Source organism: Rhinopithecus bieti, unplaced genomic scaffold, assembly GCF_001698545.2.
Source record: "Rhinopithecus bieti isolate Rb0 unplaced genomic scaffold, ASM169854v2 scaffold_17001, whole genome shotgun sequence".
Lineage (NCBI taxonomy): Eukaryota > Metazoa > Chordata > Mammalia > Primates > Cercopithecidae > Rhinopithecus > Rhinopithecus bieti.
The window spans coordinates 29,269-47,806 of record NW_016808662.1 but is presented as its reverse complement, the minus strand read 5'-3'; the positions used below and the strand labels follow the sequence as shown (position 1 = coordinate 47,806).

Sequence of the window (18,538 nt, the reverse complement as noted above, 5' to 3'; positions counted from 1 at the left end):
CCCATAAAGGTGAACACTGGCATGCAGGCAGAATCACCTTGTTCGCTCCCAAATCATGCAGAGCATGGATAGAAGCTAACGATCAAGCCAGAATTTTTAAAACTGAAAATGGCAAAATCAGTTTCAAAATTAAACAAGTAAACTTCTAACTGCACTGGACACACCTAGGTTACAAAACTACTCCATGGTGCACTACATTTAGTAATTGTGAAAGATTATTACTGGAATATTTGATTTCAGGTAATGTTTTGTTTTGGTCAAACTGCCACGATGCCCAGGTTTTTTTTACTAAATTCTTTTTTGGCCAAATAGTTTTCATTCAAATCACGTACATCCAGTCTAGATCCACCTTGACTGTAAGGTGTAGTCACCTGGAGAGATTTTGACTGAACTGGTCTGGGATGTCATCTGGGCATTGGGAGTTCTTAAAGCTCCTCACCTTAGGTGACTTCCTTGTTTAGCCGAGTTTGAGCCATTGAACAGAAGGGTCCTGCACAGGGACTTTACAGGACTTTGCAACAAAATCAAGGTAAGGGCCATTAAGTTTCCCATTTATGGACTTAAAATGTCTACTATTAGGTTTTGGGGGCAGTTTCATCCTGCTATCATCTCATGCTGAGTTTACAGTCATTTAAGGAATATTAAAGAAAATACTTTTTATTTATCTTGTTTGACCCTCCTATCATCTCTCTAAGGTAGCAGGGCAAGCATTATTTTTCCTATTTTACAAGTCAGAAATCAGGTTTAGAGAGGTTAAGCTTTTTGCAGTGTCTAGGAGATGAGGGAGTATGTTAGTACTCGCATCACTGCTATACATTTCTCTTGGCACTTACCTAGCATAACCTGTTATATGTTTACGTTTACATCCCACTTCCACTTAGGCTGCGAGCTCTTTATCACTTATTATTTATTAACTCGCTATCAGGTTATTCATTCAGAATGTATTGTTTGCGTTTTTCTTGGTTTTCTTTGGAGGAGGGATGAGATGTGGGGGGCTACTGTAGTGAATAATACAGATATTATGGTCCCCACTTTAGGGAGTGTAGGAATCTATTGACGAAACAGGCAAGCAAATGGGCAGTTAATATAAAATTAACATAAAAAAAAGCATGGGTAGCTACCTAATCCTTATAGAGAAAGAGGAGTGGAGTGGTTGAAAATTCTTTGCGAAGGAACAGAATGTAAAATCTAAGCTAAAAATTCATACGTAAGTAGAATTTACCCTTGTGAAAATATTATATTCCCTGGTAGAAGGAACAGCATAAGACAGCAGAAAGAGTGACCTGAAAGTGGTCCAAGGAGCATAATATTAGGGTGGGGAGTGTGACAAATGAAGCTGAAGAGAGAGGCTGTGTGCCCACACAGATCACAAAACGGCCTTGTATAAGCATTTTTCAGGAGTTTGTGTTGTCCTAGAGAAAGTGGGGTGCCTATGTAGGGCTTAAACAGGGCACAACACAATCATATGTGTTTCAGGGAAGATCTGGCTGCCCCAGGGTGTCCTCCTGACCACTGAGCTAGGCTTCCACAGGCAGGGAGTCCTGCGGTTTTGTCGGCAGGGAAAGAGAATAGTGTCCAAATAGAATGATATTTCCACTTTGGGCAATACAGGCCTTCAGGCTGATTTGATATTTGGGGAAACAAAAGAGGATCCGAGGCTGACAGGTTGGCTGTGTTATGATTCCCTGATTTAGCATGTGCATAATGAGGAGAGAAGCAAGACAGGAGAGAACTAGTGGGTTCGTTTTCAGATATGTTGCATTAGAGTTATCAGGCCTGCTTCTTAGGATTTCGTGTCCTGCATAAAATATACTCCATAAATATTTTGATTTTTTTATTGTACAGTCCAAGCTTGCAAAATTCTACCAAACCACCTCACTACTGGAAATGATCAAAGTGAAAGCTACTTTCTTAACCCAATAAGGATTTTTTAAGCTACCTTCTCAATCCAATAAGCTTCTGTGCGAAAACACACATTTGCCTGCCCTTAAAAGAGCAGTCGGTTGACTTTCCTGCATGCTCAATGCATATCCGAGGCTCTAAGCTCCCGTCCTCGAAGCGCGAAAATACGGTTCCCCCTGCTGGTCAGAGCTGCGTAATACAGCGTAAGGAGGAGAAATTCCTAGGGGCGTGGTAGTTGGTGGATGACGTAAAAAGAGCGTCGGGGACAAGCGATTGTGCTTACGTCAGTGGCGCGCCGTGGGAACCTTGACAAGCGGCATGGCTGCGGGTTGTTCGGAGGCGCGGCGGCCAACGGCGGCTTCTGATGGGTCTCTGGTAGGGCAGGCTGGCGTCCTGCCTTGCCTAGAGTTGCCGACTTATGCCGCTGCTTGTGCGCTGGTGAACAGTCGCTACTCATGCCTGGTGGCTGGGCCGCACCAAAGGCACATCGCGCTGTCTCCCCGCTACCTGAACAGGAAACGCACCGGCATTCGAGAACAGCTTGATGCGGAGCTCCTTCGCTATTCTGAGAGGTACCGATCTCTTTGCCTGTTCTTTCTTTTGTGCACTGGAAGTAGCAGCAGGTGGATATGCTGACAACGCAGCAGAAAGGGGGCAAATAGTAAAGGTCGCATTGCACCCCTCCCCCCCCGAGCTTAGCCCCGTGGAATTCTAGAGTCGCGATCCGCTCCTCAAGGCCAGTACCACTCTGGTGAAGATCTTTATAGGGTCCCTTTCATAGATAGAGAAGAAAACTTAAAGATGAAGTTCAGGTGTCGGCGGAGGGAGTGGAGATTCTCGCTCCAGAACCCTGGTGTAGGGGTAGGAACAGACCAGGGGTCTGGAGACCTAGTAGGCCCAGTTCTGTTTGGCATTCAACGTTTCATTTATCCCGTTCCGGATGATGTTTTCTCATTTGACAATAAAAATCTGGTTTGCAGTGCTTAAGTAGATTCTCATTCCATCGAAGATTGCACATGAAGCATTAGTACAACCGTTCGGTATACCTGTAAAACGTGAAGCACGTTTTTTTCTTATTGGATTTCAATCTGGTAATTTCCCCATTTTCTCTTCTTTTGGACCTGAGTTGTTTTTAAGACGATTTATTCAATCGAACTAGTGAGCCTGTTGCTTTTGGGAGAGAAAAAAACAAAATGTATGCATTTATATTACGGTATTCAAAAGTGCCTTGAAAACAGAATTACAGAGGTGTGTGGCGGGGGGCGCGGGCATGTGCTTCAGTATTCCTCTGGACCATACTTTGGTTCAAAAGCGAGGTTCTAATACTAGAATGAATGGATTCTTTAGGGATTCATGACTGTCCTTCAGGAATTCTTATGTGAAGTTCCTTGGGCACTGTATCGGAAGCTTTTATCACTTTCTTAAGGGATCCTTGACCTCCACACACAGGTTAATAATCAAGCATCTCAAGAATATACAGCTTCTTCCAAGCACCAATATACACTTCTCGTATGTTTATATTATATACTGAACACTTGAGATACAAAAACAAACAAAAAATGAAATCCCTATTTCAAGGAGCTTTGAGCTGTAGTAGAGATACAAATACAAGCCAATAAATAGTAAGGTGTTAAAATTTGACAGAAATTTAATAAGATAAGGAGTGTTGAATTGGGATCTTGGGACCTTTGAGAATAACTTGATTGAAGACGGTACTTTCTAGCATTCCAGGCAAAGAGTGCCATAAACAAACGGATACTGGATGGGAACCGGTATGCTTTGCCCAGAGAACCGTATCTATTATATAAGTAGAATAAGGTTTATGTCAGGGGAAAGGCATTGGATGCCACTGGAGACGAGGGCAGGAGTAACTCAGAGAGGATGGCCATTTTGCTTTTCCCTTCCTGTCATTGCCAGTTTTTGTTCTTTTGGGGGTAAGGTGGGGTTGTTGTTGTTTTTCCTTTTGTGTTTCTGTTTTCTTAGGCAGGGTTAGTGCTTCATCCTCTCAGTACCCTTTAACTCTGAGACTTGGTATACTTTTGAGAAAGCAGTACTTATCTGCAGTTCCTGGCATATCAGATTTGCAGTTTAAGAAACAGTACTTGTTAGCCTTACTTAATGGTTAGCTATCAAATAGGATGAGAAAGTGGACAAGGAGAGGAATTAAGATCAGGTTATAATTGTCCAAGAGAAAATGATTAGAGAGGATGGATTTGAGAGATTAAAGGATATACAAAGTAGTCATAACATCTGGAAACACAAGCAACCATCTTGTTTTCTGTAACCGTTTTGTATTGCCTGCACTTGACAGGCTAGGGCGGGAAATCACGAAATCACGCGGAGTGACTCTGAACAGATCTGGACACAGCTCCTTTCATATTAGTTGGATATGCTGAAGACCCCTGGTGAAATTATTCACCAGGTGAAAATCAGGCACCACACTTTGAACTATGCATTACTAATGAGGGACAAAACATTGAACATAGAGTATTAAAGAACTAAAGTGAGGCTACCATCTTGCCCTGATACCTATTTAGGATGGTATCTGAAAAACAAAAGTGAAGGAGGAAAAAGTATATAGTGTTGAGTGCCTGTGTTCACATATCTAATGACTTTTAACAAAATCCCCCTTGAATTTATATATTGCTAAATTCCTGAACAATTTAATATCGATTAAAAATATGCAAAGATGACTGTGTGTTGATGTTAAGAGTTAAATTAGGTTCCTAGCTATTTGTAAACAGATTTGTCCTTTTATTCAAAAGTCAGAGCTAAGGATATTTCCTCATTGTACTGACTGTCCTGTACATGACAGACTCTTTTCTGCCCTGGCTTCTGCAAAATTTCTGTTAACCATGATTAGTATCACAAATTTCCAAATGTCCCCCCTCCCACCAGGGGACCACAGACCTCCTTCCAGACAAGGCTTTGATTAGGGGAAATAAAGTCCTAATATTTGTTTTTCTGTCTAGTATGGCAGTTAATTTTTCTTCCTATTCTCTAACTCTGTTTTCTGTGTCCCTAACATTGTCTTAGTGATAGGATGATTCCAGCTTAGGAATGCCACATGCAGAAATTAAAACCTCAGAAGATTGCTTTCCCGAGTAAGTCTCTGAGCTGGGATTTTCCTAATTTGGTAGTTCTTAACGTTTATTTTCTGTGGCTCCTGGCTGTTTTAGTAAACAACATCTATTAGGGATAAATGCTTTCCCTTATTTTATGTGAATTGTGTTAGAAGTTTAATTGAGTTCAACAAAAAATATTCTTTGCTATCAAAGGCCTTAGAGTCATGTGTGAAATTCAAACATATATACAGATAGGTTCAATACAATTAGATTATGAACAGTAGAGGAATGATTTCAGCTTTGCCTAGGGGAGTCAGGGAAGTTTTTTCCAACAAGTAATGAAGCCACCAGGTTTTGTTTGTTTGGTTGTTTCTTGTTCCTTTGTTTGAGATGGAGTCTCCCTCTGTCGCTCAGGCTGGAGTGCAGTGGTGAGATCTGAGCTCACTGCACCCTCCACCTCCCACCACTAGGTCTTTCTCCTTAATAGCTATAATTCCTTAAGAACTAAGAAATGACAGTTTGAAAAATAGTTGTCCCTTAATCCTGACTGTTACATTTGTAGACTAAAGTGTCAGAGTCAGTTCCTAAATGTAGTTGTATTAACATTTGCATTTACTAGCAATAGTTTAAATTTGGGATTTTCTCCATTAAGTCATTGACTTTAAAATTCAGGGGCTTCAGCTTTAACTGTAATGCTTCCCTTGCTATATGCCGTTAAGTACTGAAATTCAGTAATGGTGAATAATACCAAAATTGCCTCTTGTTCAGTCATGCTCACAGAGATACACATTTTCTTTGCTAAGTCCCTTCTTTCTATCCTAGTATAACTTGAAGAATTCAAATAGTCATGCTAGGACACAAAGAATGGGACTTGGCAAGGGAAGAAGAGTTGATTTACTGCTCATGCATTAATTGGACATTTTGTTTCTGTGTATCTTGAATCATCAGTTTAACTTAGCCAACACATCAGAATCCGTTGGTGAAACAGGACTACTAAAGTTGTTACAGACTAATCATATACTATTGTTTTTGACATGGGTGGTGTATTTAGGAGATGTGCAAGCTTTGGACTCTTAGAATATCTAGTCAGTATGAAAATGGCCTGGTTTAAAAGAGTGCAGTGGTGCACACCTATAATCTCAGCACTTTGGGAGGCTGAGGCAGTAGGATCACTTGAGCCCGGGAGGTCGAGGCTGCAGTGAGCCCTGTTCATGTCACTGCACCCTATCCTGGGTGACAGAGTAAGACCCTGTCTCCAAAAAAATAAATAAGTAAAAGAGGATAAAATATATCATTTTCAACTTTTTCTTTTTACAGCCTTTTAGGTGTCCCTATTGCATATGATAACATCAAAGTTGTGGGAGAACTTGGAGATATTTATGATGATCAAGGACACATTCATCTTAACATTGAAGCTGATTTTGTTATTTTCTGCCCTGAACCGGGGCAAAAGCTTATGGTATGTGTATCCCTTTTTTCTAGCTCCCTTTGTACAATTTTATAATTATGTAACTTGGAACATTTTAAAAGGTAATATATACCTTGGGACTCAAATAAATTGCTATTGTGAGTAAATAAATATTTTTATGGAAAAAATAATTTGTATCATCCAAACCTAGGTAAGTTTTTTAATATCCTCCTAAAACACATGCATGCACAGAATATATGTCCCATCTACTTTATTATTTTCATAGTCACAGAATGATTTTAAGGGAAAAAAATCAATTATCATTATTTCAAAAGTTCTCAATTCTACACAAATACCATTTATTTACAAAGGTTTCAAAGAATATATAGCAGTATATAAAACAGGAATTCAAATGGGCCAGGCAGTAATGAAAATGTGTGAATGACAGAGGACAGGGCAGCCAGTCTGTGCCTTGAAAATGGAATCTCTGTGGGAGAGGTCTTCCAGTTTTTCATAAGCTGACAATGCAGCTATTGATATGAAATATACTGAAATAGATCCTTTTTTACTCTTTACTTTCTCCTGTCTTCCTCCAGCAGTTCTCTGTGTATACACATGTTCATATGTATACTCATATGTGGGTGTATATTCTCTTTTCTTTAGCTGATAAATATTTTAATCTAATAGACCAGAACTGTTAACTAACCCTTGATATTATTCATAAAAATACAGATCAATTTAACCATGACAAAACCCAGAAGGCACTTCCAATTTTTTAAATTTTTCAATATCAAATTAATACAAATAGTATCCTTTGCCTGTTAAACTGGAATCTTATAACTGGACTACTGAAGTTGGCAGTAGATGTGTATTTGGAAATTAAGAAACTTAACTTTCATCTACTTTGTGTAAATTATTATTTTAAATATAAACATGTAGGCCAGGCACAGTGGCTCACCTACCATCACAGCATTTGGGGAAGCTAAAGGAAGAGGATCACTTGAGGCCAGGAGTTCAAGACCAACCTGGGCAACATAGTGAGACCTCATCTCTACACAAAATAAAACAGCGAGGCATGGTGGCATGCATCTGTAGTCCCAGTTACTTAGGAGGCTGGGGTAGGAGGATCACTTGAGCCCAGGGGTTCAAGGCTGCAGTGAGCTATGATTGTGCCAGTGCATTCCGGCCTAGGCAACAGTGAGACCCTGTCTCCAAAAATACAGGGTCTGCCCGCAGACCTTGACCTAAAAGACGGATGAATAAAACCTTCACTGACACACAGATATTCTGTTTTGCCAGTACTGCTGAGTGTCCGACCGCCTACACAGCAAGAGAGGTTTGTCCCTGCCGCTGGCCCTGAGCAGTTCACACTCCAGGCATTTATTTAGTATACAGTTAACAACAGAAGTTCTGAGTCCACACACTTGTGGATAATTAACATGGTTAAGAGAGTAGTTCTACAAATCATTAAAGCTCAGGTACCGAGGTTTAAAGTAAATGTCATTAGGGGGCAGTATCTCTGGGTGACCTCCCCCGCCCCACCCCCAGAGGGCCATCTGACTTAAAGGTTAGTTAATGGAGGTAGGGTAAACAGACTTAACTGGGGAAGCCTCTATTGTCCCTAGTATTTACCCTATAACTTAATGCTCTAAGGTAAGAACCGGCTGTCTTCAGCCTGTTCAATTATTACAAGCTATGTAACCTTTTGGCCTTCCAGAAAGGTTTGTGACTATTCCCTATAACTTTCCCTAATATTTCCCTTTAATATTTCTGCCACTTTCATGAGTGAATCCCAACAACTTACCTTCCATTATAGTATGATACAGAATAGTTTTCCTCTCCTAAAAACTCCTTATGCTCCATCTATTCATTTCTCCCTTCTTCCCTCTGTTCCCTCTAATCCCTGGCAACCACTGATCTTTTTACTGTTTCCATAGTTTTGCCTTTTTAAAGAAGAATAGAGTATGTATCCTTTTCAAATTGATTTCTTTCACTTAGCAACATGCATTTAAGGTTTCGCTATGTCTTTTTATGGTGAGAACTTATTTATCTTTGTTACTGAATAAACTTTTATTTTATGGATGTACCAGTTTGTTTATCTAGACCATCTGGAAACTACCAGTGGGAACACTAGACTTCTGATCATACCAGATAGGGAAGTTTTATTCTGTCACATGTGTAAAGGGTTGCTGATGTTAAACAGCATTGTATACATGTCAGTATTATTTGCAGTTTTATAATTCAGAAAATGTGAATTTTTAATATTTCTGGGTCTCATTCATATGCTTTGTATATATTGACCCTGAGAAGAAAAATAAGTTTTATGTAGAGTCTCATCTTAAAATCATATAGCACATATTTTTGTTTTAGTTTTAAAGTTTCTAATAATACTTTTGTGATTTAGCCAAAAATAGTCATGGTCAATATTTACATATAAAGGGTAAGCTGTCTTCTAATGGAATGCTTGCATCATGCTAAATTAAATAAAGAATGCATTTTTAAGCTTTGAAATTCAGTCTATTTACAGAAACATAACATAGATCCCAGTTATAAAACATATATGAGGTCTTTTTACAGGTTATATGGGAGTATATTCTGCATGGTTTCAATGTAGCTAAAGAGTAATAATCTCCTCCCCAAGGAATCCTGCAGTGGGGGGTTTAGGTGGTTTTTTTCTTGGACAGGGTGGCAGGGGCAGGTTAGTTTATCCAGTTAGACAGTTAATGTGCAGTTACTTATATAATAAAGTTTGAGCTTTCTCAAAACCCAGTGGTATTCTAAAGTGATGTTTTGGCATGACATGGGGTAAGTTTTAATTGAGGTCAACTTTTTCCATATTAAATTAGACCATTAACTTGATGTTTGCTCTTTGAAGATTATTTGAAGCTTGTAAAGTTTGGTTCACCTTTTAACTTTGTGGGTCTGTTCTTTATGTTACGCTCTTTCTTCCTTCTTCTTCCCAGGGTATAGTTAATAAAGTGTCTTCTAGCCACATTGGCTGTTTAGTACATGGGTGTTTCAATGCCTCCATTCCTAAACCTGAGCAGTTGTCAGCTGAGCAGTGGCTAACCATGGAGATAAACATGGGTGATGAACTAGAATTTGAAGTATTTCGTTTAGACTCAGATGCTGCTGGAGTATTCTGCATTCGGGGAAAACTAAATATCACAAGGTTAGTTTATCATTACATAATTATCATTAGGTACTTAATTTCTATTTAATTCTGAATTTAGAGAACATAAGCCTCTCTTTAAAAATATCTGTTTATAGGAATATTCATGCTTTCAAACCATAAAGTCAATATAAACAATACTCTTAAGTAATCTGTAACAGTGCATCAAATATTCTAAAACACGGACTAGCTAACTGGTCTGTATTTTAATATTCAATAGCTCAATTTTGCTAAGTATTTTCTATTTTGTTGTTAACTTTTTTTTTTAAATTGACCTCTAAACTTGAAACTACTGAAAGCACAATTACCTTCCTATTGGCCTGCTTTGTTTTACACACAAAATTTGTGTTGCGTATTGTCATCTGTGCCAGATATTTTAATTTCTTTATTATTCTGTATTGAAATTATTATAAGAATTACTCTGATCTTGAGCTTGATTCCATGGGAGCCAAGTTTAAAGGAAGGAGGAGAGAGACAACTCTTAGAATGCTGCTATTGCTAATAATTTTTTCTATATTTTACCTTAAAGTTACAAGAGTATGGGTTGAAGTCTGGAACAGCTGTTCAGTTTCTGTGATGACAGAAATATAGTATATATACATAATACAGCAGCCTCACTATTGAGCATTGAAATGTGACTAAGTCTGACTGAGGAACTGAATTTCTAAAGTTATGTTGTTGGTATTGATTAGGTACATGTGCCTAGTGCTACTAAGACTGAAGTTCTGGAGAGAGAGCTACTTCATTGATCCATGTTTTATTTTAGTGGTATAAAATAATTCACAATGTTAAAGTAACACTATCTTAGTATCAGCTAAGTAGAACAATGGACTATTATTTGAAACAGGATTAAAATAGTAGACTGGAAACTCCATTACTTTGATACATACCAGATCCTATTTTCTATTAGATGTCAGTGGTTTGGTTAATAAGCCTAGGTATTGTGGTGTTTAATGTTCAGTGACCAAATTTTTCTGAAACAACCCAAAACTTGGAAGACATGTTTTGACGAGATTCTTATGTCATTTTTATGTGTGGAAACAGTCTGGGAGAAGTTCTTCATAAAGAAAGAATTTAACATTTAATGTTAAATTTAACATTTTTCAATTTAACATTCAGCAGCCCATGCATATTTTAGTGGATTGAGGGATAACGGGATAGAATATTTGGAATTTATGCCGTGGTTATGTGTCTTGTACTGCTGTCATTATTTAGAAAACCTTAGCCTGTTAGGGGATCGTGATCTCAATTTGTTCTTTGTTTTTTGTTTATTGCTCTGTTAATTTTTTTAACTGTTAATTCATAGTTTACAATTCAAGAGCTCTGAAGTTTCTGAAGAAGTTACAGAAAATGGCACTGAAGAAGCTGCTAAAAAACCTAAGAAGAAGAAAAAGAAGAAAGACCCAGAGACATATGAAGTGGACAGTGGCACCACAAAGCTAGCAGATGATGCAGGTGACACTCCAATGGAAGAGTCAGCCCTGCAGAATACTAATAATGTGAATGGCCTCTGGGAGGAGGAGCCAAAGAAAAAGAAAAGGAAGAAAAAGCACCAGGAAGTTCAGGACCAGGACCCTGTTTTCCAAGGCAGTGACTCCAGTGGTTACCAAAGTGACCATAAAAAGAAAAAAAAGAAAAGAAAACACAGTGAAGAGGCTGAATTTACCCCACCTTTGAAATGCTCACCAAAAAGAAAAGAGAAAAGTAATTTTCTTTAGTGTATTTTAAATATGATTCAGTTTTTAAAAGATTGATCTACATACAATTGATGAATAAATGTTTTCAGTGATATGAAATGGTTAAGCATACCAGTAATTTCCAAAACAGAAAATACTGAACTAGGAGTAGGAGGCTCTATGTGCTAAAAATGATAAAACTGACTATAAATTAATTTGGGGAGAATCAGTATTATTAAAGTACCATTTTATACAAAATAAAAAGATAGCTGCTCTCACTGTCGGCTCTCATATTCTTCCAGGTTTTGCACTCTACATAAAATTATTTCTACAATGTCCAGACTAGCCAAAGGACTTTATAATACAATATTATATTACTGAAGAATGAGTTAAGTTTGAGATTTTGATGATTTGATTTTGTGTGTGTTTAATAGGCTTCACCTTATTACATGCTATTTTATTTTGCTTTTTTAAAAACTCAGGACATTAACTAGTTTTAGGTTTTCCTTTATCATGGCTTCTACAGTATTTCTATTGTTTAACGTAAAATGGTTTTCCAAAGAAGTTTCTGAAGTCTTCACAACTCTTAAAAGCCAGGCCTGGACTGACTGTGTGGTGGTAAATGCTATTCATTATTTTTTTTCTTCCAGGTGCATGTGTGTCCTTGTCTTCTTAAGTCTGAGAGGTTGATGGAAAGGACTGTTTTCTTGTACTTGTTCATTTGTTCCTCAGCCATTCTAATTTTGTTGTATGTTGGAGGAGAGTCTAATGAAGACAGGATAAATGTGATTCTGACTTGTGGGAAATTTCAGATTACTTTTTAATGATTGGAATGTTCTATAAGATATTGTGCTGAAGAGAAAACAGTTGTTCTGTTCTCTGCGTTCATTGAGAAAATGTGGAATGTCTCTTGACTAATTGACAAAGTGTAATGAAATGACAAGCTGGTTGAAGCTGATAATCAATGCATGGCCATATTTATTCATTTTCCACATACTTGACCATCTGCTTTGTATAACACATTCTGCTAAGGCCCAGGGATGTAATGGCAAACAAGATAGATGTAGTTCCTTCCCTTGTGGCATGTCATAAGAGAAACAGATGTGCATATACACACAAAAGAAAATTAATAATTGTGTTAAGTGGAATGAAAAAAACCAGGGAAGATTGTTCACGCACTGTTACCTGTGTTAGTATCTGCAAATAGATGAATGGTTGAACTCCCATGTCAGCATTTTTGTTGCCATTTATTGAGTACCAGACATAGTGCTGATCTTACAGCTAAATATTTGGTAATGAATAAATTCTGCTAGTGATATATGTTGATCTGAACTTATAATGATGGGATACAGAATTGGCAGAGTGGCAGATGTTGACAACTGTCTACAAGTAGATGTGCTAGACAATGGAAGGGTGCAGACCAACCTCTTTGATTACAATTGAGATCCATGTGAGTATTGAGCCCTGGAAATATAGCTCGTCCAAATTGAGATGTGCTGTCAGTATAAAGTACATACCAGATTTTGAAGATGTACCAAAAAATGTAAACTATCATCTCAGTTTTTGTACTGGTGAAATCAGTATGTTTTGGTATAGTGGGTTAAATAAAACAATTTTGCCTTTCTCAGTTTATTTTCTACAAAGATTAAAATTGTACATGAAGCTCACATTAACTTTCTTTTGGTCAGTGCTATTTTAAAGGAAGTGTGAGTTGAAAAAATTTTGAAATAAACTATATCATATTACCAGGACTTGATGTAGTGGCATACCCAGGAAATGTTTAAGAAATGTTCCCTTCACATTTTAAAATTTGAGTATACAATCATGTTTGACAATAGAGAAATTTAATTTTTAGTGAAACAATTCTAAACCCCTTTTCCATAGACACCAAGAAATATGTCAAATTTATGCTATTCCTGGAAAAATACATTGTGGTTTAGCAAAATAAGCAAGTTCCTACATTACTTCTGTTTTGCTTCAAGTAATACTTCTGCCATTTGTGTTTTATGAATTAAACAGGGAGCAGCATGCTGAACGTGAAACTAGATTTGTTCCTGCTTTTTTCATAATGTGAGTAGTTTTGAAAAGTCAGATCTGGCCATTTGTCTTTCCTAGAATATAATAACTTTGTTCATTTTTTTTTGTTCGTCTTTCTGACACAAAAAGACTGATGATGGTGTCTACCATATATTCTTCAAAACATTTGTCACATGCTGCACTAACCTCGTGTATCTTTTCTGTCTTGGAATTTGCTCATATAAACCCTCTAGCCTAGACGAGATCCCTTACTCTCTCTCCAGTTCCTATCATTCACCCATTTCACTGTGCAAGACACCCCACTAGTCACCAGTGATACAGAAATGACTTAACCAGTTTTTGCTCTTAAGGGCTTACCGTTTTGTCTATAAGATACACAACTAAGTATACATGATAAGTACAAATGAAAATGAATGTTTAATGCTTTATGCTTAGTGTTTAAGCTGGTTGTTGGATAAGCAGCATTTTGACCCTTGGAGAAGAAAAACTAACTGTGGCATTCCAGGTGGAGAACCTGACAGAGGACTAAGAAGTTATCTAATGTAAAAGACCTCAGGCACCACCTTCTGCATAAACTTTTTCCAGACAAGGCTAAATGTGCATGCTTCATAACCATAATTCTTATTTTCTTTAATAAATATTTTCTACTTGTAACACTCTGCATTACTTCAAACTGTTTACCTGTTTGAAAAGCTCGTCTCTTAATCAAATTTGTCTTGACCAAATGTTTCCTGAGGACTGGAACTATGCCTTAACTATATCTATAGTATTGAACAGTGAATGCTTTGTATAATGAAAGCATCAACAGATAGTTTTAAAGTGATAAATAAAAAGCACAGTTTCAAATGGTATCACTTTGCCTCTGATGTGATATTGTTAACCTCTTCACTTGTTTCAATAAATGCATCTTTTTTTTTTTTTTTTTTTGCCTATATGTAATATGGTTTTTAAGGACTTTTATCACTTCAGTGTGTCAGGGATAGAATACTTACAAATGACATGACAGAAATTTGATCTCTTTAACTTGTTTTATACATTTACCACATGGGTCATCTTTGCCTTTTTTTGCCAAAGAGTAGATATTTTATGTTACAAAATCAATATATATTTGTTTAAAAATTCAAATAGTAAAAGTATATACATCCTCCCATTCTACCAGTCATTGGTCTCCCTCCCTGTTCCTCACCACACACACCCACTTGGCAATTCTGCTTCCAGAAATAACCACTATTGTCACTTGCATGTGTAGTTTTAGAGATTTTTAAGTAGTGAATTTTAAAATATTTTAAGACATATATAGAATCAAACTACCTGTACTTTTTGGGCCCACCTTCTTTTATAGTAAATATCTTCCCATATGAATATATAGAGGTCTTCCTATTTTTAATGTTTGCAGAATTTCAGTGTATAATTTATTTCATTTTCTAAGGATGGATATTTAGGTTGTTTATATTTTCCCTCTTAAAAGGGTCTTGTTAAAATTTCTAAAAGCTTTCATTGCTATTTTAATTGCTGTCTTTTAATTGCTAATTTCCAGCTGTATTGTACATTATGACCTCCAAAGGTAAGCTCTGATTCCTATCTTTAGAAATGGAGATATTTTAGGGGCCAGTATACAGTTCAGTTTTAAAATATTCTTTAGGCACTTGAATGGTTATTTTTTAGGTAGAAAAAGCACTCTCTTAAAAGAGATTTTATATATCATAAAGTGAGAACAAAATTGAAAACTAATAGATAATTCTGCACATTATGTGACTTTTTGTGGTATTTCTCTTGGACAATTCATGGGAAAGTTCAATATGTCTTCAACTCAGAATATCACTGGCTCTCCTTACTAAACATAAAGATGTTCAGATGTTTGGTCTAAACTATTTTCTTATCCAAATCTCCACTTTGGCAGTAGGAAATAACTTCCTGGCATCATTTTGTCTTATATTTTCAAATAAATATTTGGTACACTGAATCATCCAGTTGTTTTATCTCAGACATTTGAATGCTAGACTTGTTCCTACTTACTCACATTGATTTGATAACCTGTCCTGAATATGTTTGAAAATTTTAGTAAGGCAAAATTTAGTAAGTTATAAAATTGGAGTAATTAAGGGGGAAAAAAGGCAGAATCAGCAAACCTAAGTCTACAACCAGGATTTCAATAGCAAATAAGCTGCAGTCTGTATGGTTGTAGGTAATTAGTTCCACATTCATTGACTACAATTAGAAAATCCTCTGGCACTCACCGACTCACAGAAAAACAAGGACACATGAAATACTTCGTCCATTCTTGCCTTAGTAAACAGCTGGAAATAGAAGCTAAAAGAACTGTCAAAGAGGACCATAATTGTAGCATTTAAAATTAGAAGGCATTAGTAAATAAAATGACCTACTAATTTATGAGATTATGGACAAGAAAGAGCTAAATACAATGTATCTAATACAGGAGAGAAGTTCCTGCTAATTCGGCATCCCCCGTAACTTGTTACAGTCTAATGTATTTCAAAGGTGGTTGTCTATAGACAAGATCACCAGTTACAGAAGATTCTTATAGGCATTTCTTATAGGCATCAAATATGCCATATTTTGTGTGTAATTATACCTATGTGCAAGGGAGCCTGAAAGAATACTAACTCTCTGAAATGAACGATTAAACAAAAATATTTCAGTGCTTAGTGTTCTAAGATATTCACACCCAATTTTTATTTATTACTTTTAAATTCTACAAGGTGACAATGATTTAACCCCATTGGGTGGAGTTTTTTTTTTTAAACAATTTTACTGACCTCTCTAAGCTGTGTTTCTTTACCTATAAAATGAGACCACTGAATTGGAAACCAGATTATCTGAAAGTTCCCTTTCACTTAGAGAATCCTGAGTATCATTGATACTGCTATCTATTGAAGGAAAGAACTGTGAAGAGTCTAAGCTTTTATCCAACTTGCAAACTAATAAGTTACTCTGCCACAACTTCATGGATGCTAGCTTAAGACAAAAGACTCCTAAATCAGAGACAAAAGGACTTTAATTATTACTCACTGCACCTCAATAAGCTCCACGTTTGTACCAGCCAGTTCCCATTGCACCCCAAGTCCTATAGGAACAATGCAGAGCCCCAGAGAGCTACTGTGCATGAAGGGAGTTCGTGTCACAGCTGAGAAACTCCATGCTTAGGGAACCCCAGTGATTTATAGAAAATGGACTGCAGTCATTTTATATACATATAAAATGCCCAATCTTTGCCCCAGAGGAAGATATCTTTATTACACTGGAAAGTAAATAAATCTTTTTGTTTACTTCTGTTTGTTGTCTTCTGCTCTAGAGGGGCCACTGTTTTTATTTCCCAAGGCTTTAACTATCTAAACATTCTTGAAAAGTTAGTCTGGAACAAAATCTGTGAGTACCTCTGTTCACAAGATTTGCAGAAATTCAAGAGACTTGTGGAATATTGTCTCAGCATCACCTCACCCAAAGGATAAAGGCAGCTAACATCCTTTCAGTAATTCGTATGTATACTAAATATAACTACAGATTGTTATAATCTATGCAAATGTACATAATAATGTTCATATATAATTATGAAATCCATTATTTCAACTTTAATATCAAACTATTAATGTTTTAGTTTATGAGTTTATTAGAAAACAATCTTCAAGTTACTTATTGTTTATGTGTTTTTTCTTTCTTTTAAAACATGTTCATTGTAAAATACACTATTAACATCTTGTTATACCACACACACATACACACATATACATACAATTTGTATGTATACACACTCATACATACTAGTGGATATCTGCTAATTTTTCTATCTAAAAAAATTGGGTATGAATATCTTAGAACACTAGGTACTGAAATATTTTTGTTTAATCATTCATTTCAGAGAGGTAGTGTTCTTTCAGGATCCCTCGCACATGTGCATAAATACACACAAAATGTGGTGTATTTGATGCCTATAAGAATCTTGGAATCCACCTCTTCTCTACTACATGGATTCACATGGGACAGTACAATTATGGGATCCAGTCTTGGGTCCCCTTGTGACCTCAATTCATGAATCATGTATCCTAAAATAACCAAGTGAATAAATAAATGTCAGGGTGAGTTTTTAGAATAATTTTCATCCTGCAGGAAAGAAGGTTTTATTGTCTCTTGGACCATGTGACAACCATGAGAATGCACCTCACAGACCTTCAAAACAGGGAGCTTAATTGACTATGAGCTCTAGCTGCTGTACTCTGAAATCCTTCACCACATGTGCATCAAAGCCAGGCTTCCTACCACCGCTCCCAGCCAATGCTGGCATGCAGCACACATATAAAGGCAGACCCATTCCCGGGAGACACATGACTCTTATAGTAACCAACTTTGACTTGACTCCCTGATGGTCGGGCCTGGAATCTTCTGTAGATTACATAGCAGCCTATAATGCTTCCACCTTTCTTTACCTTACTATTTCCTTCTGGTTCAAACTTACGCTGTGTTCTGACAGCTTACCCTGTCTATTCCAGTGCCTTTCCCATTTTCTCCCACAAGCATTTTCTCTAATAAAATCCTTGCATGTTTAATCACATTAGGTGTCTGCTTTTCAGAGGACCTAACATAGATCACTGGCTCTTAGTAGGATCTAGAGGTTCCGGTGACTATTTTGGCTGTCACGTTTTCCCAACATGGAAACACAGAAGACAACAGAGGCAGAGAGATGAAGTCAATGGATAATATTTGTTGAATTCCTACAGTCAGAGAACCTGAAGCCAGAACCATCTTCTTGAACTTCTATAGTCCAAAAACCATGAAATCCCCTTCCTCTTCTTTTTCCTCTCTCTTCTCCTCTATGAGAGCAGGAACTCTGCCCATCTCCCTTCATGACAGTAGGATCAGAATTGATCCAGACTGCCTCTGAATAATACCAGTGCTGGTACAGTGCTGGTAACATAGTAGATAGTTACTTGTTGAATATTTGTTGAATAAATAAAATATTTGTTGAATAAATAAAATTTAAAAACATTCTAATTCTCCCTGTAACTTCTAATCACTTTAAGGCTGAATTATTACAGAAGTACAAATGATGTTCATGGAACAAGTATACTTCCTTAGTCCAGGGAATCCAGTGGGTAGAACCTTTGTTATGTTCCCTTTCAAATGCAGGCAAAGGGTCTGCACAATCCACCCTTGGAAGAGAGGAGAACTCAAATCTATTTTAAATAAGCTCTAATTTTGCTCACTCTCAAGCTACATGTCAATTATATACAACTCTATTTTTTGTTCTATTTTGTTTTGTTTT

General features: G+C 36.9%; 1 protein-coding gene across 2 annotated transcripts; it reads left to right on the top strand.

The window, feature by feature from the left end:
- The first annotated feature begins 2,049 nt into the window (after positions 1 to 2,049).
- On the top strand, positions 2,050 to 14,111 carry POLR1F (RNA polymerase I subunit F). 2 transcript variants are annotated; one of them, XM_017886948.1, is made up of 5 exons: positions 2,050 to 2,474; positions 6,285 to 6,426; positions 9,339 to 9,547; positions 10,854 to 11,251; positions 11,874 to 12,020. In XM_017886948.1, the coding sequence occupies exons 1-5, from the start codon at positions 2,221 to 2,223 to the stop codon at positions 11,897 to 11,899; spliced, it is 1,029 nt and encodes a 342-aa protein (XP_017742437.1). In that variant the 5' UTR covers positions 2,050 to 2,220; the 3' UTR covers positions 11,900 to 12,020. The 2 variants fall into 2 exon arrangements, with proteins under 2 accessions (XP_017742437.1, XP_017742438.1); XM_017886949.1 differs by having other exon boundaries at positions 2,051 to 2,474; positions 10,854 to 14,111.
- Positions 14,112 to 18,538: the final 4,427 nt, after the last annotated feature.

What these genes read in the sequence shown, in the direction of transcription:
- POLR1F (XM_017886948.1), top strand. Translation starts at nt 2,221, where the DNA reads ATGGCTGCGGGTTGTTCGGAGGCGCGGCGGCCAACGGCGGCTTCTGAT. An exon ending in GGAAAACTAAATATCACAAG is followed by an intron (nt 9,548 to 10,853) that starts GTTAGTTTATCA and finishes GTTAATTCATAG; the next exon opens with TTTACAATTCAAGAGCTCTG. An exon ending in ACCAAAAAGAAAAGAGAAAA is followed by an intron (nt 11,252 to 11,873) that starts GTAATTTTCTTT and finishes TTTTTCTTCCAG; the next exon opens with GTGCATGTGTGTCCTTGTCT.